We start from the raw sequence: 23,187 nt of genomic DNA, 5'->3' as shown, positions 1-23,187 counted from the left end.
GGCATATTGGCATATTTCAGTTCATACTAAAAAACAATGTCAATGAGTTGAGCCTAGCTCTTGTGGCGTTGTAGTCAAGCCACAGGTTTAGTACCCTGGAGACCCAGGTTTGAGGCCGGGTGCGGTCACTGCTTTCTCCCTGTGCTACATGTATGTCCTTAGCAGGTGGGGGGTTCATTCCCCGTACATATGGAATATGTAACGGAGTGGAGAGATGGTCTCTTCACTCAGAGAACCAGGGTTACAACGTAACCCAACGTTACCTTCACGTAAAAGGTCCTTTCGATGCGTTTATCCTCCTTCTTCTTAGAGAGCCAGCGTTCACACAGGAACATGTAGACCTCATCAGTGTCCACGTCCACCACCTCCACCTGATCCAGGTACCAGTCCGCTCCCAGCATAGAGTTGTCATGGCGAATCTTAATCTTGAACACCAAGCCAAGATCCACTGCCTCAATCGAGAACTTGTCCACCTGCAGGTAAAATCAGAGAACATGCTTTTTTTCACTTCATAATATTTGTTCTCTGCTCTTTATTTGGATCCAGGTTTATTCTAGGAATTCTAATTAGCCTGTATGCTTTTAGTTATTATACATACAGTATTCACAACAAGCATTGCACACAACATGCTTGCATTAATGCCATTTTGGAAAGGAAGGACAGGGCCAATGAAACATGGCTGTGAGGAAGCAGATATATGAATGCCAGTGTGCAACACATAACAAGCTTTTGCACTCTCTTTAAAACAACTTTTTGCACTCTGTCTTTAAAATGCTGCCGTTCCATGCCCCAACCCCCCCTAGACTTAGAGGCTGGAAACACTGTCATTTGACCAAATCAGTTTGTTTCATTGGAAGCACATTAGCCTAACCCACAGAGCTTTGCAGCTCAATAGGATTATGTGTCAGATGGATATGACTGGATTTGAGGTTAGGGACTAGGGAGGGAAAAACTGACCACAAAAGACCCTGTGAAATGCATATCAGCACACCCAACTATTCCTTTCTGACAGTCTGATCAAACGTACCGCTCCTCTCTCAAACTTGTTACTGTTGCTCTCAGACTTGCAGAGTTTACGTTCCCCGGTGTCACCCAAGTCCCCGTAGATGGTGAGGAAGACGTTGGCATCTGTTCCAGCTCCGTGTATGTCACCGGTCCTGACCGACACATTGTATGTGTGGGCTAGAGGAGGCCAGTGTGGAGCACAAATTAGCACATGGTTTTGTGTACATGTGACATGGTCTATTACATGGTCTATTACCAATACCATGCTTAATATAGCAAACACAAGTTAATAACAAACTCTATTAATTTGTACTAGGTCAACATAATTTATGAGCTATTGCATTTCTTTAATAGGCTGTGACTAAATAAGCTGGGCCTGATGTGTGAGTGGCACATACTCTCCAGTGCATCGTCCACCTCCGTCTCGTTGACCTTCAGCGTTCCATCTCTCAGCAGCTTCTCTGTGATGATGTCAGAGGGCACCAGCTCTAGCACCGTCTCACCATCCTCCTCGGACCGTGCCAACCAACGCTCACACGGAAAGATGATGGTCTCTGAGCCCTGACAGAAAAGGGTATGGGAATACACCAACCTAACTTTACATAATTACATATAAGTATAAGTATAAGTAAGTATATATACTCTTTTGATCCCGTGAGGGAAATTTGGTCTCTGAATTTATCCCAATCCGTGAATTAGTGAAACACACACAGCACACAGTGTACACACAGTGAGGTGAAGCACACACTAATCCTGGCGCAGTGAGCTGCCTGCATCAACAGCGGTGCTCGGGGAGTAATGAGGGGTTAGGTGCCTTGCTCAAGGGCACTTCAGCCATGCCTACTGGTCGGGGTTCACTTTTTATACTGCTCAAAAAAATTAAGGGAACACTTACAGTTTTCCACAATTGTTAAAACACATTTTTTTGAAACCTTCCACCCTTTTCTCCATTCTCAAACTATATTCACAGAATGTCTGACAGTTCTTGCAAAATAAAACACTCGCCTCAAAAGTTTTACTTGTGCTCGGAACCAAACAGTGTTAGAGTACTGATCCAGTGTATGATTGAGGTGTTCCCTTAATTTCTTTGAGCAGTATATGTTTATATGACATGTTTGAACATATGGGCTTTTTACATATTAAAAAAGAAGCATTAGGCTTACTTGTACACCATGCTTCTGCACAGTAGCAATGCTGTTATATAGTATACTTTGTTGAGCAAACCAACCTTCCCCTTCCTCAGTAGTCGTCTGATCTCCACTCTGTCCAGATGCCAGCCAGGGTTCGTTCCTCTGTTGTCATGTCCTATGCGGATCTTCTCAATTATATCACCCACATCTTCCAACTGTGTGGATGGAGTTTATATCATGTTGTGAAATCGTATTGTTTGTCACATACGCTACATTTAGTTTAGTATTTGGAAAAAGATATTTTAAAAGTATGAAAAGTGTAAAGTTATAATAATATATAAAGTCACCATTTAAAATGTCAGTGTTTTAATCAAATTTATTTCAGATTGTAAATAAATCCCACCCTCTGTATAACTTCCTATTTAGACATTTCTGGGTTGAGTAAAGAGAGTAAAGAGTAAAGAGATGGTATTTGCCATGACATTTTAGCAGATTATGAAGTGTGAAGTGTCTGAGCATCTGTGTGTGACCATTGATTTCTGAAAAGTTTACCCTGAAAATGTTTTATCATAGCTCACTCACCTCCACAATGAACATATCCTCAGCTCCCCTTTCAAAGAACAAGCGCCTCTCTCTCTCATTGACACAAAGATGTTTCTGCTCTGTACATACACCTTTGCTGCCATAGAGCACGATGAAGACGTCAGCATCGGTACCCGCCCCAAAAACATCACTGGTGAAAGTTTTAATCTCATATGGGACAACTGGGATTTAAAAGAGAAATTGTTATTAGAAACCAATCAGGGAGCATAGGACACAGAAAAAAGTCTATCCTGAAAAATGATTGAATCAATAAATATAAAAGTACAGAGCTTCATATTGTGATATAATGATCAATATGATTCTTAATATTTTGATATAATGATCAATAGCATTATACTATATTTCAATAATGGCTGAAGCCTGTGTTCTTACAGGGGACATAATACTCTGTCTGGAGATCTGCAGAGTAAAGATCTCTCACGATGGCTCCATCATCCTCCCCTGGGTCAAGCCAGCGGCCACATGGGAAACGGAGTCTCTGGCCTTGAGAGGGAGCGTTGATCTCCACCCAGTCCAGAAACCAGCCAGATGAGCCCCCTGAGTGAGTCAAGGGCCAGGGCCCAGGGGTGAGACACACATCACCACAGACACATTTTCACCTTTAGCCAAAAAATTTAATAATTAGAGCCTTTCAGTTCTCCTTTAAAAAAAAGAACCCTGATATGAACAGTTCTAAAATAAAGCCTCAAACAATGTCGGGTTTTCATGGATGCATACCACATGTGCTTCTTTGACAAAGACTGACCTCCATCTCAGAAATGAGTGCCAAGCCACACGTACCTGAATTGTCATGGCCAATCCGCACCTTCTTTAGCTCTCCAAGGTCGACAGCCTCCACAGTGAACTCTTCAATCATGCCCTGCTCAAATTTGTTCTTGTGGAGTTTACATGCTTTCAAGTTGATTATACCTGAATAGAAAAATAAACACATGACCAACACTACATTCTTCTGTTACGCCCGTACATGGACTGGCTCGCATCACCACTGCAATTACATTACTGACAAAAAAAGGTTCCAAGGAATTGAAACCAATGACAGAATGGTTCATATTTCACCAAATTCAAATGATGCTGCTGTTTGAGTTTACCAGTGTCATCCTTCTCCCCATACAATATGGCAAAGACATTGGCATCAGTTCCTGCATACTTCTTGTCTCCAGTCTTGACCCGCATGGTATATGTTGTTGACATAGCTATGAATTAAAAAAAAGTAAAACATGTATAAAATGGAAATCAAATGAAATCTCCTCATGTTAGTGCTCTAGACCCTGGTCATCACCTTTCTGCTCCAGTCCAAGCTTAGCTTCACCTCCCTCTTCGTCATCCTCACTCTTCCTCATGAAAGCCTCATCCACTGGCACCAACTCTCTTGCTATTTGTCCATCATCCTCATCGATGGCCAGCCAGCGGTTGCAGGGGAAATAGTACCTGCATGGGTTATGAACAACTATGGTCAAACTGACAGACCAATTGCCTTAAAATATTTGCCATCATTATGAAACAATCTGTGTTAAAAAATGTAAATTCTGAATACTTTCTGAATGCACTGTAATTTACATTCAAACAAATACATTAAATATAAATGGAATCTTATGATGATGCATTTATAACCAATCATTCATGATTTCCTCCATAGACCTCTGAAGTTTGCCTACAAATAGGAACCAAAGCAGCCATCTTTGCCCATGTAAAGAGATCCAGGTGTTAATTGAAGCTAACTACCTATGGCAAGTTACATTGCAAGTTAGCTCTGGGGTAGCAAAGTTTGCCGTCTTAACGTCCCGAAGATCACAGTACCCACTCGAAGGTAGAGGACAAAAGTGTGTTGAGCAAACGTCTGCATTTCAAAGTTTAACAGGTGCAATAATTCAAAATCGCCACGTTATTTTCCCTAGGAAAAATCGCAAGATACTGGATCTTAAAGATGGCTGTTTTTTGTGTAGGAGCACTTCAGAGGACTATTGCCCAGAACAGGAAGTGTGAAATGCTGTGGAGAGTGAGAGAAGGATACTACATACGTGGTTTCATCTTTGGTGTCCACAATCTCCACCCTATCCAAGTACCAGCCTGAGTTAGGACCTGTGTCATCATGACGAATTCTTAGCTTCTTCAGTGGACCCAGGTCCACAGCTGTGATGGAGAATACATCCTCCTGCGGATGTCACACACACACACACACACACACACACACACACACACACACACACACACACAGACACACAGACACACAGACACACACACACAGACACACACACTTTAAGGGCATTTTCCCCTGTGGCTGTATAATTAGAATATACCCAAAGGGATAGTTTAGCAATTGGATTGAATTATACATGTGTTGGGATGACCAGATGAGTAAAAGTATACCTCCACATCAACTGGCTACTATCAAGTTCAGCTTGATAGCTTCAGAAACACTGGCAAAGAGTGATGGGCCACAGGTTGTTCTTATCATTGCAGCTCTGTGTAATCTGAAACCCCTACCTGTCCACTCTCAAACTTGTTCAGGTAGTTGGACTTCCTCAGGAAGCGTTCCCCTGTGTCTCCGTTCTCCCCGTAAATATTGACGTAAACGTTGGCGTCTGTTCCAGCACCCCACATGCTGCCAGTGAACACACTGACTTCGTAGGTGTTCTCTTAAACAGATACAAAGGTAGGAGCACTTTGTGTGAATCGTAGAGAAGGTACAATTCCAATTAATATCAAATTAATGAGAAGAAATGTAAAGGTTTCTATTCATATCAGTAAAAAAAGGAAAATCTGGAAATGTTTTATGATCATTATTATGTATTTGCCATTTTAGAAGATACCCACTTTGAAAACTAAAAGTAAATTGTAAATTAGACCACAAACTCTAGCATAAGGACAGTAAATGCACAACTGAAAGGCTGAGGAAGTCATTTGTTCCCAGGGCCATTGAACTGTTCAATGCCTCACTAAAGGGAAGAGGAGAGATAGACTTCTCTGCTTAGTCTGTCTGCCTCTCCACCCTCTCCATGTCCATGTTTTTTGAGTACTGACTGCCCACTACTGCTTACTACTGTTTTACTATTGTACACAGCCTAATGTTTTCACTACTGTTTTACTGCTACACTGTTTTTCATGCTATATTAGCACACATGATCAATGATCAATGGCTGCGGTCAGGCTTCTGATACAATACTGAATGAATGAATGGCTATAACCCTATTACCTCAACCTGTTCTTGCACTGAAATGTTTTTTTTTTTTTTACCTTGTCTACATTACACTTTACTCTCCTATTTGTCTATATTATTTATGCTGGTCTCTAGACCTTACTCTTGCACTGTTGCACTGTTGGACTAATGTTGGACTACTTTTTGCACCTTCACCATGACACTCACTCTCTTGAGCACCTTGCCAGGCACACATAACTAAGGACTATGGTTGGACTACTGTTTGCACCTTCACCATGACACTCACTCCTTTTAGCACCTCACCAGTCCTGGCCCTGTCACTACAAGCGTCTTATGCTTGATCACCCTCAAGCACATTGGACTTTCTTAATTTAACTTATATAGTGTATTTAGTATTTAGTTTTGTTAGTTTTCTTATCTGTCTTATCTTCTACTGTCTTATTGTACAGTGGAGTGTAGTTATATGTTTATACTTATACTTATGTCTACTATTTCTGCTGTAAGTGCATGTTGTGTGTTATGTCTGTATGCTATTGAGACTCTTGAATTTCCCCTTGAGGATCAATAAAGTATCTATCTATCTATCTATCTATCTATCTATCTATCTATCTAAATCACATGCAATTAAATGATTTAACCATGAACCCTGTTTGCCTTTAGATGTTTGAACAAGTTGTCTCCAAACTACCTAATTGTAATTCCAATTTAAATACTTGCTTCTGTTACTCTATTATAACATGTTTTATAACATATAGTTTTAAGATTGGCAGCCTATTCACTTAGAATGATACCCATATCTGAGAAAAATATTGCCTCATGCTGCCATTATTATGTCATGGTAGTTGCTAAATGGTCGTAGTTGTTCTAAGCACCATACCTAATCTGTTTTGGCATCACGTCTATCATTAAGAGGCAAAGCAGCATTCCAACATTCTATAGTAACTGTCATGATGACTCATTATAGGCCATGATTGATAATGTCACAATATAAAATGTACACACATTTCTATGTTTTCCCTTAGTGAATGTGTGCTGTTGAAAGGCTCTCAAAGCTATACATTATTTTCATGGTTGCCATTGAATATCAAATGTTATTAAATATTTAGGAAAATTACCTTCAAGGTCCTCAGCATCGTCAGGGAGCAGCTCCACTACGATCTCTCCATCTTCCTCATCTGTGGCCAGCCAGCGGTCACAGGGGAATGAGTACGTCTGTACGATCTCCTGCAGCTCCTGTGCTTCATCCTCCTCCTCATCCTCTTCCCCCTTTTTCTTTTTCTTCTTTTTTTTCTTGTCCTCCTTCTTTTCCTTGGGTACCATGCCCATCACCAGGCGCCTGACCTCCACTTTCTCCAGAAACCAGCCACTGCCCATTCCTGTGCCATCATGACCGATGCGTATCTTAAAGATCTTTCCCACGTCCGCTGCCTCAATCTGAAGGGAAGACAGAAGCAATCAGCTCATCTGACTTTGCCTTTAAGAAATTCAGATTGTAAATGTAGTATCTGAAATAATGACAAGTGGAAAAGTGGATTTTACATTCAGATTGTTCTTTTAAATGCTTGCCATCTTCATAATTTTCACATTTTGAAATGGTTCATGATACAACGTTTTTGCATTCTTGCTGTGAACAACACAGTGAACATAAAATAATGCCAGGACATTCCGTTTCTTTACATAAACCAAAAAAGGGAACTAGACAAAACATTTAACCCATTACCTTGAAGATTTCTGTTGTCCCCCTCTCATAGTTATTGGACCTGCTACTTAATGTAAACAGTTCTGTTTTGCCTTCGTCCCCATACATCTGGAGAAAGACATTGGCATTGGTGCCCCCAGCAAAGACATCACCAGTAACAACTGTGACCTCATAGTTTATCACTGGAACAAAAAAAAAGACAATCGTGCCAACAATAATTTTTCAATTTAAAAAGATCAGATTAAATACAAACATTAGTAGCACTGTGTTATCACATAATTGCAAGGACTCAAATGCTCGCATGTGTTTTTCACTGCAGCAATAGACTTATAGGAACCCTAAAGGGCCTATCATATTACACGCGGCATGCGCTATGAAATGCATTATAGTCAATGGTCTGCTGCTGCGCTTTGCAAGCGGCATTTTGCCGCTTTTGCACATGCCGCGGTCAAAGTTCAATCAGGTTGAACTTTGACCGCGGCGCACTGTAAGTCATTGGTATTTTGCGCTGAGCCCAGCGGCAAGCACAACAAAAATCTTTTGGACGTTACCTCAACCAAGAGCAACCTAGCGGCGAGCGCAGCGCATACCGTGTACAATGTGATAACCCCTTAAGGCAGGGATCACATTAGCCAGCGGCAAGCGGCAGGTTTCCTATTGTTCTCTATGGTTCGGCAGCAGAACGGTGGCAACGCTGGCGTAACGCTAGCGTTGAACAAGCTGAGCGTTGAACTTGGTTCAACTTTCAAAGCGCAACGCGAGGTATTCAATTGACAACCCGTTTGTGTTGCTTAGGAATGAGATAAAACTTATTATGGTCTGAGCGTTGCGTTACGTTTGCCCTGCCGCTTGCCGCTGGCTGATGTGATGCCCGCCTAAGAATGCCTTTGAAATGAATGCCTTAGAATTATTTTTTATAAAACATTGCATTCCTATATCCTTTGAAACATATCATAATACCATAAAAAATATACAAAATATTTTAAAACAGAAATCCCACAAAATGTCACAAAATCAGCTAATGCTTACATTTATCCAGTTCCAGAATCTCACTGGGGTAGATCTCCACCTCTGTCTTCCCATCGGCCTCGTCCTGACTAAGCCAGCGGTGGCTGGGGAACATGTAGTGATATCCGTGCACCGGCACCATGATCTGGACACTGTCCAGAAACCAGCCCGCTCGCATTCCCTCATTGGTGTGACCAATCATCAATCGGTTTATCTGACACAACCATGACAGCAGTTTTAAACAACATGTTTGAAGACTGGTTGTAAACACCATGTGTTGTCACATGTTTATATAAAAAACGGTTATGAGTGTGAGCAAAGTGGGCCTATTATAAAAGGAATAGATGAGCATACTTGTCCAATGTCGAAGGTGTCCACTGTGAAGATGTCAACTCGGCCCGTCTCAAAGTAGTTTCGCAAGTTGTTGTCGGACACCACCAGCATCATCCTACTGGTGTCCCCTTTCTCTCCATACAGCTTCACAAAAACTTTGGAGTCAGAGCTGGCCCCACTGATGTTGCCTGTCTTTACTGCTATGTGATAGCTGACATCTACAAGCAGAGTGACACAGGTCACACACAAGCTATAATATGTTGACTCTGGGTTGTAGGCTACTGCTCTGTTCTGCATTCTTTAATGAAGCTTCATAAAAAGTGGACTTGTGTTCTATGTTCACTGCTATTTTAAGAAGCATTCTTCATAATATTTATTAGCACAGTCAGTGCGTGGCTCATTTACATCTTATATCACTTTTTCAGCAAATGTTCATTATTGAGGAACACTTACTGTACAGTCGCTGACCATCGGCAAATGGCACTAGCTCACGAACAATCTGTCCATCATCTTCATTACGGTCAAACCATCTGAAACCATCAGATCCATGTAAAAAACATGTAATAATCCATAATTGGATGCCATGACTACAATGGTCACTCGTCCACGTCTCACCTGTTGCAGGGGAATATCACCGCCTCGCTCTCCGTCTTGCCTTCTTCCCTCACTAAAACTTTATCAAGGAACCAGCCACAGCCACCACCGCGCCCATCATGACCAATCCGAACCCTCCTCACTCTGCCGATGGACACTGCCTCGATTATGAACTCATCTGCCTACAAAGGAGCGCCACAGCAACGGTTTTGATTAGCCGGATAACCACAGTTCATAAATGTCTTTCTAAAGCCCTCTGGATTACTTAATAAAATAAGGGCCCAAAGCATATCCTTGGGCACTTCACAGGACATAGTAGTAGATGAGAAAAAATGCCCTCCAGCCCTGGTGAGATGTAAACAAACTGAGAGGCATACCTGGAAGTTGCCATTACATTACACAAAAGACAGTGGCATCTAAATCTGCACTAAGATCCAGAAAGTCACCAGAATCAACAATCAGAAGGATGGTTGGTTTCATGGTTAATAAGTCAAATAAAACCCCTTTTGTGATCTAACATTCCAGCATGCGCCTTGTTGTTACTCACATTGCCTTTCTCAAACTTGTTAACATTGTTCTTGCAGTTGACAAGGGTCCTGTCCCCGCTGTCACCCAGATCTCCAATGAGGCAAAGGAAGACGGAGGCATCTGTGCCACTGCCCCCCACATCCCCAGTGCACACAGTCACTCTGTATTTAATCACTGAAACAAACAAACAAACATCTTGATCTGTATTTAATCACTGAAACAAACAAACAAACATCTTGAACTGTATTTAATCACTGAAACAAACAAACAAAGATCTTGATGCTTAACACCCGGATCATTTCATCATTTTATATAACAGGTATTGCACGGAAAACGATTTGTCTACAATCTGTGCATCCTCACATGGAAGCGGCTCAGATACTTCATCTCCTGATGCAGGAAGCTCTCGTACGACCTCATTATCATCTTCGTTAGTGTCCAACCAGCGCTCACATGGGAATTTATACAACTCCTTGGTCAAAGTTTTCATGAGGGAGGCCTGGGAAAGAAAGATGTTTCAAACAAGTATGTGACCAGCAATCTGTCATTTATTTCAGTGATGTGGCACAGGACAACTATGATACAGTTTACAAGTGAAAACACTGTAAAAAAGGAAAAAGCATGCACATCCAAAGTATTAAGTTGGGGGCTGGACAAAAAAGGTCAACAATGGAAGAATTAAAAAAGTCCACTACACCAGCTCCCAATGAATGCTTAATTTATTGTGACGAAGGGCTAGTGCCCGAAACATCGCAATAAATTAAGCATTCATTGAGAGCTGGTGTAGCGGACTTTTTTTCATTCTTTCTAAAAGTAAAAACACACCACCACAGCTCTATGGTCTTCAGAAGATCATTTGGTGACACTGAACCTGTGACCTACACATCATTTCTTGGTAAGAGGATCAGCTTGGTCGAATGTTCACCATGTGATGTTAACTGATGTTCACCATGTGATGTTAACTAAATGCACATATCGTGTAACTGATGTACAACAAAATGCAAGTCACATTCTTTCTTTAGAAACTTGATGCTCTACAGCATATAACAGCAAACCCAAGGTTATTACTTTGCACAGAAAGGGCTTGTTTGACAAGACATAAGGTGTTTTATTCACCTTCTTTAAATGCCATCCTGCGAATGGATTCCGTTTTTCATGCCAAAGACGCATTTTTGTCAGTTTCCCAAGATCTGGAAGTTCCACCTGTGAAAGGAGTTATTGTATTCTACAAGTTGGACTATTCCACAGGATCACAAGTGTGTAACAGAACTCGCAACTTAACTTAAACTATAATTGGGAAAAAAAGTTTGAGGAAAAAAGCTATCAAAAAATCTGCAGGCCTTACAATAAATTTATCCAGCTGGCCCTGTTCAAAGTTGTCAGTCTTGTTATCTAGCCTCATTGCGTCTGACTTGCCCTTCACTCCATAGATCTGGAAGAACACAGTTGCATCTGTCCCTGCCCCAGGCAGATCGGACGTCCAGATCCACAGTGACCAAGGGTGCTCTGCCAGATGGGAGATGAAGTTACAACAAGACCATTAGCCACAATATTGTCTCACTCAATGAGTCATTCAACCAATGGCAGAATAGTATGTAATTTCATTCTGTAGGCTACTCGTCATCTCTGCTGACAATGACTGAGGTCTTTTCAAAGTGTAGGACATCTAAATAATATGATTGTATGCCATTTAATGGGGCTTTGCGCAGTAATTGGTGCAGCATTTACTTCATTGTACATGTATAATGAGTAAAGTCAAAGACAAAAGGTGTATTAGGCTTTAAGCGACCTACTTTTCTGTCTCTTCTGGCGCAGGGAAACCATCTCATAGAGCTCTCTCTCAATTAAACCATCACCTTCGTCCTCATCTAGCCACTTACAACAGGGGAAGGTCTGTTCAATGCCTGTGAAGGGACAAAACACCACCACCTGCAGAAGAGCAGGGCAAATAGAGGAGTGTTCACAGATGGCAATCCCAACATGACAGCAGGTAACACTAAAACATACAGTTTGTATTGTGAAAAGCACAGTCCTGCCTGCCTCTGACTCAAACATACATGCTAGCATGTTTGCTAGCATAGCATACCCACTTCCCATATGTGTATGGGAGGATATACTATAATGAAGCTAAAAACCATGGGATGTATTATTAAATAATACATTATTTAATAAATTCAGTATATCCTACTGATCACTTACATTGTAAGGCTAGCTTTATCATAGGCAGAAAAGATTAATTCTAATGACTGAAGACATGATGTTGTCTCACCCTAGATGGTTCAAACCGACATTTGATGAATCATTGAGTGATTGAGTTTGAATTATTATAGAGATCAATCCAGTGCCTCTTGGACAGTGAAAATGTAGCATTCCATCATGAGTTGTATTCAGTTAATTGTGAAGTACTAAGTATCTTTCCAGAGCAATTTCCAGACAGTGCGTTGCTTAGGTTTAATCTCACCTTCTCACAGTACCATCCAGAGCTGACACCCCCGTTGTCATGACCAATGGTTACACGACTGAGAGGGCTGAGGAGAGCAGCTATCTCCACATTAAAGATGTCTGTTAGGGCACGCTCAAACTTGCCACCCTCCAAGAAAACCTTCCCACTGTTCTTCAGGCCCTTGGAGCCATGCATGACCATGTGGATCTTTGAGTTGGTACCAGCCCCTCTGATGTTGCCTGTCACTACCTGGACGTTGTACATGATCCCTACAAAGATACAGTTACTCGTTATCTCAATAAGTCACTGTGTTCTGGAGGACAACTAACCCTGTGACACAGTTTCAGGGGGAAAAGGTTATCAAAACATCGCAGTTAAAGCTGCAGTTGGCAAGATTTTTTTGATCATATTCACTGAAACTATATCCTATGCTCAGACAGAACAACATAAATCAGCCGGTTTTAGAAACCCCCCGAACTTCTACCTCCACCTAGAGCCTGTTATTTGTTTTGCAAAAATCCACAGCTCCCGGTACTTCTGGTCCAATCAGAGCAGGGCAGTGTGAGATCTGACTGTCAATCACAGTCTGGTGCGGACTGACGAGCACAAACTCGAAGCTCGGTGGTAGTGGGGGAGGGGCATGAGAGTTGTAAACATTCAAAATTTTGGCTAAGTCCCCTCAATCTGTCAGACTTGCCAACTGCAGCTTTAAGTCCCAAGAAGCAAGCGTAACCACCTTGCTCTTGTATCTCATTAAGTGGAGCATGGCATTTATAATAGCACACCGGTAGCAGCTCTTTCTGGGAGGATGTGGCTTCTGGCTGGATATCTGGGACCATAGTTTTAATCCCCTAATACCGATAAATACATTCATGTAAAATGTGGTAAATGTGGTAAAATAAGGGAAGAGTGTCAAATGTAAATTTGACTTGCAGTGGTTGTAAATATATAGACCCTTTCAACAATAAAAACAAAAACAATGCTTGAACGTTCTATTTGGGCCCCAATCTACTTCCTCTGCATTAAGATAACATATGGAATGTTAAAAAGGAAGCCTTGTGGGGCCAACTATGATGCTGATAATGGAACTCTCTTGAAAGGGTCCATTAACGTTTTTCATGTGACGTATTCTAGGTTCTATAGCTTTGTTTACATCCACCTGGTAGGCAAGGGACAAGTTGAACCCATTGAACATCGTTGTCTTCACCTGCCTCTCAGTAGGCTACATCTCTGTATTTCAGCAATGTCAACATTTCAGGCATCAATAAAGGTGATGATGAAATGTTATCCCATTGTTCAATATTTTTTAACGTTATTTCGCTAAAATCGTCCTGATTTGGTGCATTGATCTGTATCAATAACGTTATGGGAGAACCTGCATGTAGCCTATGGTAGCCTAACTTTTTTTCTCTGTTCAAAACTCGGTTTACACGAAGACGATAGACTTTCTTAGAAGCTGTGAAATTTGACCAGAAAGGAACATGTCTTCCCTCTGAAAGTTGACACAAAATCAAACAATATTTGATAATTTAACTTGAACTGAACAGCAACAGGTTTTGGTAGGCAGTAGACTCAGCAGACGTTAAAGACGGTAGCCTACATAGCCATGCAGCGTCAGTCAGCATCATGTAACATTATGTCGTTAAAGTCATGAATCCTGTAACATATTATAACATATAACAGCGATGACTCATTCGAAGACGATCTGCATGGATATATAACCACCCAGAAAAACTCCGAATGTGAGTGATAAAGTTCATTAATTGTATGAAACCTTTTTACTAGTTCATTGCAGCATCGGCTATATTGGGCTGTTATGCTAGCTCAGCCTTTAAATATGCTGTTATTTTATTCATGTGGACTTGATTAAACGGGTAAAGATAATTCATAAACGGCTTATTTCTTACATGACTGAAGCAGTAGCCTAGGTTCAACAGTGGTGTTCGAGGTTGCTGTGTTAAGTTGTTGTGTGTGATCGCTAAACAATTCATAGGATCAAATCAGTTTATTTTGACAGACGGGACTTAGCCTAACTGACCTGTAGGCTATAGCACATAAGCCTATTCTGTTTTCATTTATTAGCATTTGTTGTGATTATATAATCAAATGACACTCATGATAACGTGAAATAGAAGGACAGGAGATAGGTGGTTGATGTCTACAAGCACGAATTTCACGAGAAAAATGAGAACAAACTGTAAAAAAAATCTTGCCATGTTTAAAATGCTGCACTTTTTCCCTTCATAGCCTATCTCTGGCAATTCATTTTTGGATGACTGTAGATAGTTGTATTTTAGCCTACGTCTTCATAGACAGTAGGATACACCATTAGGCCATCTTGAGAATAAAAGACTTCACAGCTGCTAACGATCATCCTCCACAACCACGAGGGATAGGTAGGCTAAGCGATGGATTAAAATTCGCTTTTTGCTTCTTATTGTAAAACCAACTGTTAGGGCATACACAAGTGGTCGGCATCCCGGTCAATATTTGTTATTAAAATGTCAATTTTGAAGCTATTTGTAACTATGTGTAGCCTATGCAACCCGACTGTTGTAGGCTTGCCTACCACTAGGGGTGGGCATATCGATCCAAATATCGATAGTATCGATACCAACATTGGTATTGGAATCGGATCGATACCAGCGTGATGGGATCGATACTGTAATTTCTGTTCACTTCTAATCTAATCTAATTCTAATCTCTCAATTTGTTCAAAATGCATTGTTCCTGTTTCACCAAGGGCTAGCCTACAGTCATGCAAACACCATTTCTTTCACATATTGCATGCCCGCTTTGCAATGTTTCGTTGCTGAAATATTTGTAAATTATTAACAGTGGAAATCCTAAAATCATTAGTGGTCATGGAAATGTATTCAAATTTAGCATGTTTTATTCACGTCATAAATCATGACACACTGTTCTCCCCTACATAAAAGTATATAAACGGCTTTTAGTTACAAATATCAGTATTGGTATCGGTATCGGCAATACTGGCCCTATATTTAATTGGTATCGGATCGAAACCAAATGTTACAGTATCGCACACCACTACCTACCACTCTTTGCAGTGCCTTGCCTACCATTCTTGCCTACCACTCTAGTTGTAAACAAACGGTCACATGACATTATGACGTAGCACAGCTGCACAGTCCCGCCCACAGCCGATGCCGGATGTAAAAATTCAATGCAATTTCTCCATTGACAATTGCGGTATAAGCCATAAAAACTTAACTGCACGTGGTAGACTTAAAACCAGCTACGGCTGTACTAAGCGATTGTATATGCTCATATAGGCGCAAAAAAAGTTCATGGGGCACTAACCTTGTTTTGAGATAAATGCCTTTTATTCGCGATCTCTTGGATAAGTACTTCATTACCCACAATCCTGAACAATCCCACAATCCCACAGTGATGCCTCTGATTGGTGGAAAGGCCGTTATGGTCATAGTTTGAAACTTTCTCAGCGAAAAATATTGACAAAGATGGCGAAAATCTTAATGTGATTAAAAACTTTCTTGACGAATATTGGTACTTGTATCAACAAGGATTGGGGTTTATACATCACACGAACTTAGTCAGGGCCAATACACTATCAATTAGACCACTGTAAATGTTAGTTTAAACACTCACACTTTTCAGGTAGCCGACATGCTAACCTTTAGCATTTCCGACATTGTATGCCATTACATAATGCAACATTAGCCTACATGCTGCAACACAGGTATGAAATGTATTGTTTTAGTGAGTGTCCAAAGGGGTGAAAGCCACTTTAAATCGGGTCACATTATTGACTGTTGTGTGTCCGAGAGTCAGTTTGTGGGTTTTGTAAGGGCCAGCATGAGGGACAAGACCTACAAAGTTGTCGTGAGTTAAGCAGGGAGGTTGGTAATGTTAATGCTGCTAGCAGTGCTAGTTAACATTAGCTAGGCTACTGTAGCCTTCATACTGTATGATTCATATCAATCATTAACCTAGGAATACTTTGTGCATTTAATGAACATTTTGTGTAATAATTCACGGCAAATTAATAAACTGAATATGGTGGTCCAAGAGCAGACCATGCACCAGTCCATGCATCAGCCCGACTGAGCAGTGATGACAGCATAGGATGAGTCAGGTAACGTTACGAAGCACTGCCGTTAACGTTAACCGCTTTCACACACATGATATAAAATACACGATGATAAATATAAAATTCAAAATCAAAACACTATTATTTACATGATTACTCTTGAAATAACGGCTATTAACTGCACATTCACTGTATAAAAATCACTGTTTGGAGGAAAGGGTTCCCGTGCTGTCGTCGGTTGGAAATGATTTCGCGCTGGTTTGTGCATTGCTTATATATTATTCAGTGAGGCGCGGTGGTTTATGGGATGAGTAGTTCCTTCGCTCGGAAATGAAAATATGTACACAGTCTTGTACCTTTGACTTTTTTGGGGTTTTCTATTCGTTTTTTCACTCGAAATGATATGTTGTATGCTTATGAGTTATGCCGTAGCTGGTTAGCCTAAGACATGCTGTAAAACTCTTTAGATACGGATTTTTCCAAACGTCAATGGGACAAATGAATGGGAATCTTACATCCTTTGGCTGTGGGCGGGACTGTGCAGCTCTATAGACCCTTTCAAGAGAGTTCCATTATCAGCATCATAGTTGGCCCCAGAAGGCTTCCGTTTTAACATTCCATATGTTATCTTAATGCAGAGGAAGTAGATTGGGAACCAAATAGAACGTTCAAGCATTGTTTTTGTTTACCTTATAGAGTTCCATTATCAGCATCATAGTTGGCCCCACAAGGCTTCCGTTTTAACATTCCATATGTTATCTTAATGCAGAGGAAGTAGATTGGGAACCAAATAGAACGTTCAAGCATTGTTTTTGTTTTTATTGTTGAAAGGGTCTATAGCTCTTCTTAGGTTCGTGGGGTCTGCTCCCCTTTCTCTCTGTCAGTTTTTCCAACTACACAACCTGTTACACAACTGCCAGGTCTCAGCAGACCTGGCAGTTGCTGCTTATCAAACAAACTATCTTTACACTATCAAAAATGTGTCAAGTAAATTATTAGCAACCTGCAACCTACTTGTTAGTTTTCCCTAAACATAACCTGGTACAAACCTTAACTAACCCCATTTGGTCTTTGTCAAGAGATTTGTAGTGTATTATTAACTGTATAACTGCGTATTACATTGCTTTACTTCTTACATCTAGTTGAATACCATAGAAGATCTCACCAGTAGGCTGACTCCCCCCAACCAGTATGTCCCTCTGGATTTTCCCATCATCCTCATCGATGGCGAACCAGCGCCCTAAAGGAAACTCATAGATGGTTTTGTTACCCATATCGTCCAGAATCACCTGTTGGAGAAAGAGCACCAAAGATGAGTTTGATAAAAATCAAACAAAAAGGCCTATGAGGATGTAAAATATACTATTGAGCAGGGTTCTTTCATGGGTAGCCTATAGGAAGGATTAAGTCGATTTGTGCTTGTTTGTATTTGCTACTGAGTAGTAGTCAAAGTAAGGTAATTAGTTAAATGCCTAACAACAACAGAACATGGGTTTAATTCAAAACAGCGTCAGGATGTAGCAAGGCAGCGTGAGGCAGAGGGCATGCTGTTGCTGCGTGCTACCTAACAGGAGATTCCTCAGCTAGAGTGGCTCTCGCTGGGTAAGACAATCCTGTAAAATAAGCTGGTGTTTCCTTTCAGCTGCAGATAGGGTGACTGATCAGCGAGAGAAAATGATCTCATTTGCAGAGACAATGTGCCCTGCCCAGCCCAGCTTAAGTACCATGGTGTTGTGGGGGTTGAGGTTGGGCAGCATATGACAACATGTCATAGTGCTCACTAATCAACACTACACTCTTCAATGAAAAGGGAAAACAAAGAAACTGGGGGCATGAGATTGATCAGACTGTTTGACAAACAATTAAAACCACCAGTCTATCTTAGTTGTTTGACATACTCCCTGATACTTTTTGAAGGGCTATTACTGGAAATCCTATTGCAATATTAATAAACTAATTGTAACTTAAGGCCAGGCTTGTCTACCTTGTCCACAAACCAGCCTGCTGATGATCCTTTGTTGTTGTGGCCGATTGTGATTTTACGGATTTTTCCCAGGTTTGGTGCCTCAATGGTAAATTTGTCCTCAGTGCCTCTTTCGAAGTTGTTTTTGTCATTGTCCAATCGCCGCTCCCCTACAGAAAAGGTTTGGGGGTAATGACTTCAATTTAGTCTACATCATTATAGAGTCACTGTAGATCAGGGGTCTCAATTGTTTTGGTTCCAAGGACCCCTTTTGGGGGAAAACATTTTTCTGAGGTCCCCCTCATAACCAAAACAATTAAGCATGCCATTTGTCTTCTCTGAAGTTGTGGCCAGGTCCACTATCGAATGTTTTTCGGCAGGTGTATAACTTCGTCTTTTGTCCATTTTGGATTTTGTATCACTTGTTGACATGGACTGACTCATCAAACATTTCATCAGCTGACAAATAAGCCAAGCTAAGCAGCAGTAGTAATGGTTCTTCAGTGAAATTGTTCAAGTTAAATATTAATGTGGGTGGGATCAAATTGACACAACTTGCTTGTTTTATGGGTGAAAAGGGGAGCCATCTGTAGATATGAATTTTTAAAATGATAAACCTCAACTTTATAATTTCCTAGAACTATTTTTGGACCCCTTGGCAATGGGTCATGGACCCCACTTTGAGAACCACTGATGTAGATTAAGTTCAAATAGTGATATTTTTCTGTTTGTTGTAAGCCTGAAGACCACATGACTTTATGTTTCATGACTATGTTTAGACCAATGAATATACTCCCTAATGTCAGGTAATAATATTAATGTTGCATTTACCTGAGTCTCCAAACTCTCCAAAAATATTGATGAAGACATCAGCATCTGTTCCACTTCCCTTAACATCAGGTGTAAACACACTTACAATATATTTGTTGTCTGTTTGAAAGAAACACAAACATATGACATAATAAAAGTTGGACACTTTGCAAATTCAAATATAAATACCTTGACCCTTTTAGACATGAGACAAACTACAGTATTTTGTTCTTTGGGACAAGAGATGGTTGACATAACATTTTGACATAGGCCTTTCCAAATGTAGCTTAAACCTTTTATACAGATTAAATAAAATGTATTATTATCAGGTTATCATCACACAATTTGTCTGGATGTCTGAGGACATATATTAAATGATGGCTGTAGCAAGGTAAGAAACATTGACATAGGCCTATTTTTAAAACTTTTCTCAAGCCTTGTATAAAATGGCCATTATTTGTAGTCTGATTAGATTCTGAACTTAGACTCTCAGTTGTGTAGAACCTTAGAAGCCCCTCAAGCTGATAACTAGAGGCCTTAAAGGTTCTTCATCTTATCCTCATGGGGAAATTAGCTTTCTAACATTAAGCAGTATCTGTCAGTCTCCTCTCTTTTAGCAAAACAACCAACCACATTTGTCATAACCATTTCCTTCTATGCACATGGAAAGAGCACACACATTTTGGCATGTCCATGGGATCTGAACTGCCCAGCAGGTCTCTCACAAACAGGTGGTCTCCCTCATCTTTGCTTAGCCAGTTGTTGCAGGCGAAGTAGAAGCGCAGGTGAGGCCTGTTCACGTCGGTCACAGTCACGCGGTCCAGGAACCAGCTGGCATTCAAGCCTGTGTTATCATGTTCGATTCTGGAGCACAGACAAGGAGCAACTGTCACCCTCCCTGTAGACTACATGTGTCTCCACACACACACACACACACACACACATCTCACATTCTCACACAGGGACACAGCGTGCTCAGCAGACTGGGCCTTTCACTACGGACTGGACAGCTCTGAAGGAGCAGCCAAGGACATCACATCTGCAATCCGCATTTCTATCAAATCTATCAGAACCATCACAGATAAGATGAATAACTTTCAGCGGTTAGAAAACACTGGCAACATGAATGGGCAGGCTGCCACATATGCAGTGAGGATGGATGAAAGGATGAAATCAATTTAAGAAAACTATTTAGAGTTGGATATTGTATCTGATTCTGTACTGTGAAATGAGAATATTGGTTTTCTGTGATGGTAGGCATACCTTATTTTCTTCAGAGGTCCAACATTGTGAGTTTTGAGCCGAAAAACATCTGTTTTGCTCTTCTCAAAAGCTGTTCTGCTCCTGTTAGACAAGAAGGTGATCCAGACATACATGCCTGTGGCATTAATTCTTTTTCACACCCCAACCAATGTCAGTTAATGAATAATTAACACCAATTGCAAGCTAACTGGCATATCCACACACATATTTAAAAATGATTATGGGACAAAAATAGTACGGGATCAACAATGCTAGATATGTGATAGCCAATGTGAGAGCATGGATCACTGATTGCTTTAGTTATATTGTATGATGATTTCATATCTAATGAAAAATTCAACTCCCCACATTATCTCACAACAACACATCTCACTGAAGTACTAACACTACATAATCAAAACAAAATGAGTTTACATTTTCTGTCATGTAAAATAATTTAAAACTCATTTCATACCTTAGATTCACATTTACATTAGTGTGTTTTCAATAGTTACATCTTACCGCACCTGGTGTAGCTATTTAAAACACATAATGTTCCAGTCACACGTAACAAATCAACGAGAAAGCAAAAAAGTCCTGTATACATGCCATTGCATCAATCTCCCTTGTATGAAATGCCATGCATAACTCCAGCACACATACTACAATTAATGTCAACTTCACCATGAGTGAAATATAAATACATAGTACTGTGTTGCAGTTTTTTATAGCCAAACCAGGCTAGGAAAGATACAACACTGTGCTATGCATTTTTGAAAGAACCTTAATATTCCCACCACTGAATACTGCACACTGATCTTCTAGCCTTTTACCATGGTGTGTCTGGGCAGATTTTCAGTATCAGGTCTTTAACCGTTTTGAGCATGTGAGCATTGAAGGGTCTGTGATGAATTAGGATGAACATTGGTAAATGTTAAGTTTTCTAACACTTTATCCTATAACCAAACAGCACAATGCATTTTTATAAATGTAAACATTAGAAAGGAAAAATAACAAATTCTGTTCCACTTTAAGAATAATTAGCTGTCCCACCAGTTCATATCATTATTAAAAAAAAAAAATCACAGTAATCTTTCATACATAGAGTATACGTTTTAGAATCCTCCAAATCAAGCTTTAGCTTGAGATTATTTACACCCTAAAAAAATCCATTACGTTTAACACACCCTTAAACATTTAACCTTTGGCATCCCAAATATACGTAAATAGTAAAGAGCAACTATGTGAAAATACTTTACACATTGTCCCAATGTCCGTGTGTTGTTTACCAATGTTCACCCTACACAAAGTTTTACCTATTTCATATAAAGAAACAAAAATAATTATATATTTTGTCATAACTATTGTTTTTCTTCTATGCATTGAGAACTCTGAAAATTCCTCTTAATACACTATTGTTATATACTTTTGCATTGGGCATAGTGTCATTATGATCTGAAAAAAAACAATATTTTTTCTTGAACACCATAAGCTCATTAGCTGAGTTGATACCCTGTCTTTTGTCTCCTCTTTGTAGAAGTGTGTGACATTGCCTCCTCTAACACTTTCATGTCTGAGCAGAATTCTGCATATTTAATGGATTGACTTACGGTTATGGTTCCTAGCACAAAGGCCCATGGTAGAAGGTTCTAGAATATCATGTCCAGTAATTAAAAGGCTCAGTCCGACATCACAATCACAAACACAATCAGGAAGTAATCCTTGACTAGTTTCCCTTTCATTGTCAACATAAAGTGAAAACGCTTTAAATACCTCTTTTCTGTGCTGTGGAGTGGGAGAGAAATAACAAGGTTTAACATTCTGAACCACTTACACCTCTACAGCAAAGCTTCTAGTAGGGATTTCTGCAGTGCCTATCTGGCTACATGACCAGCCAAAAGTAAACAACTGTGTAAGGCTTTCTCATTAACTAATACAGAATTATCCAAGTGCATGAAAAAGTCATAAAAGGTTGTCAATCTGACACGGGCATTTATTCTTTTGTTTGGTATATGAAATTGCAAGATGTGTGTAAGAGATGTGTGTTGGGTGGCACCTCTGTTATGCAGGAACTCACTTGCTGGCAAGATGCAGCTTAGGTGTGATGCCATAATCTCCGAACAGAGTGACAAACACATTGGCATCTGTGCCCGCTCCGTTGACGTCTCCCGTGATGGTGACCACCTCATACACTGCCAGGGGTACAAGCCCACAGAAAAAGAGCAGGATAGTGAGAGATGGACAGCAGTCCTTAGGACCCCACTGAAGAGGCACGACCCACGAGCAAGGCCGCCTTAGTACGCACCGATGTATAATTAATGTGTGTGTAACACAGGCTGCTGTTTGACACTGAGACATATGGCTGATCCACTCCAGTGGTCAGCTCGAGACCCTGTCCATTCATCATGTGTGCGCTGAGGAGTTATGGTGTCAATCTTCCACACTGCTGTGGGTTCCCTGGCACACATTCATATTCCACCATAGTTAAGGATGTGCTTGTACATAACACAACTTCCAAGGGATGCTAAATACACATTAAACTGGTAACACAACACATGGAGTGTCCTTTAAAAAATGTGATATTTTAGGGGCTCTCT

The 23,187-nt window shown here is 40.5% G+C and overlaps 1 protein-coding gene across 1 annotated transcript in view; it reads right to left on the bottom strand.

The window, feature by feature from the left end:
* Positions 1-23,187, bottom strand: part of loxhd1b (lipoxygenase homology PLAT domains 1b) — a 29,829-nt gene that overhangs the window by 6,134 nt on the left and 508 nt on the right. The window contains exons 2-30 of the mRNA XM_048244529.1: positions 22,668-22,782; positions 20,612-20,692; positions 20,028-20,212; positions 19,370-19,468; positions 18,560-18,708; positions 17,741-17,864; positions 12,519-12,769; positions 11,851-11,986; positions 11,403-11,563; positions 11,174-11,260; positions 10,421-10,556; positions 10,077-10,231; positions 9,551-9,711; positions 9,389-9,465; positions 8,957-9,153; positions 8,624-8,816; positions 7,616-7,776; positions 7,011-7,329; positions 5,223-5,374; positions 4,757-4,890; positions 4,018-4,166; positions 3,827-3,931; positions 3,519-3,647; positions 3,111-3,275; positions 2,718-2,899; positions 2,234-2,350; positions 1,404-1,566; positions 1,028-1,182; positions 264-473 (exon numbers count right to left, since the gene is read on the bottom strand). Of these exons, the coding sequence (XP_048100486.1) occupies positions 264-473; positions 1,028-1,182; positions 1,404-1,566; positions 2,234-2,350; positions 2,718-2,899; positions 3,111-3,275; positions 3,519-3,647; positions 3,827-3,931; positions 4,018-4,166; positions 4,757-4,890; positions 5,223-5,374; positions 7,011-7,329; positions 7,616-7,776; positions 8,624-8,816; positions 8,957-9,153; positions 9,389-9,465; positions 9,551-9,711; positions 10,077-10,231; positions 10,421-10,556; positions 11,174-11,260; positions 11,403-11,563; positions 11,851-11,986; positions 12,519-12,769; positions 17,741-17,864; positions 18,560-18,708; positions 19,370-19,468; positions 20,028-20,212; positions 20,612-20,692; positions 22,668-22,782 (4,448 nt within the window). The remainder of the gene's footprint in view (positions 1-263; positions 474-1,027; positions 1,183-1,403; positions 1,567-2,233; positions 2,351-2,717; positions 2,900-3,110; positions 3,276-3,518; positions 3,648-3,826; positions 3,932-4,017; positions 4,167-4,756; positions 4,891-5,222; positions 5,375-7,010; positions 7,330-7,615; positions 7,777-8,623; positions 8,817-8,956; positions 9,154-9,388; positions 9,466-9,550; positions 9,712-10,076; positions 10,232-10,420; positions 10,557-11,173; positions 11,261-11,402; positions 11,564-11,850; positions 11,987-12,518; positions 12,770-17,740; positions 17,865-18,559; positions 18,709-19,369; positions 19,469-20,027; positions 20,213-20,611; positions 20,693-22,667; positions 22,783-23,187) is intronic.

This window comes from Alosa alosa, chromosome 5, assembly GCF_017589495.1.
Source record: "Alosa alosa isolate M-15738 ecotype Scorff River chromosome 5, AALO_Geno_1.1, whole genome shotgun sequence".
NCBI classification, from domain to species: Eukaryota; Metazoa; Chordata; class Actinopteri; order Clupeiformes; family Clupeidae; genus Alosa; species Alosa alosa.
Note: the sequence above shows the minus strand (reverse complement) of the source record. Positions and strands in the feature narration are given on the sequence as shown.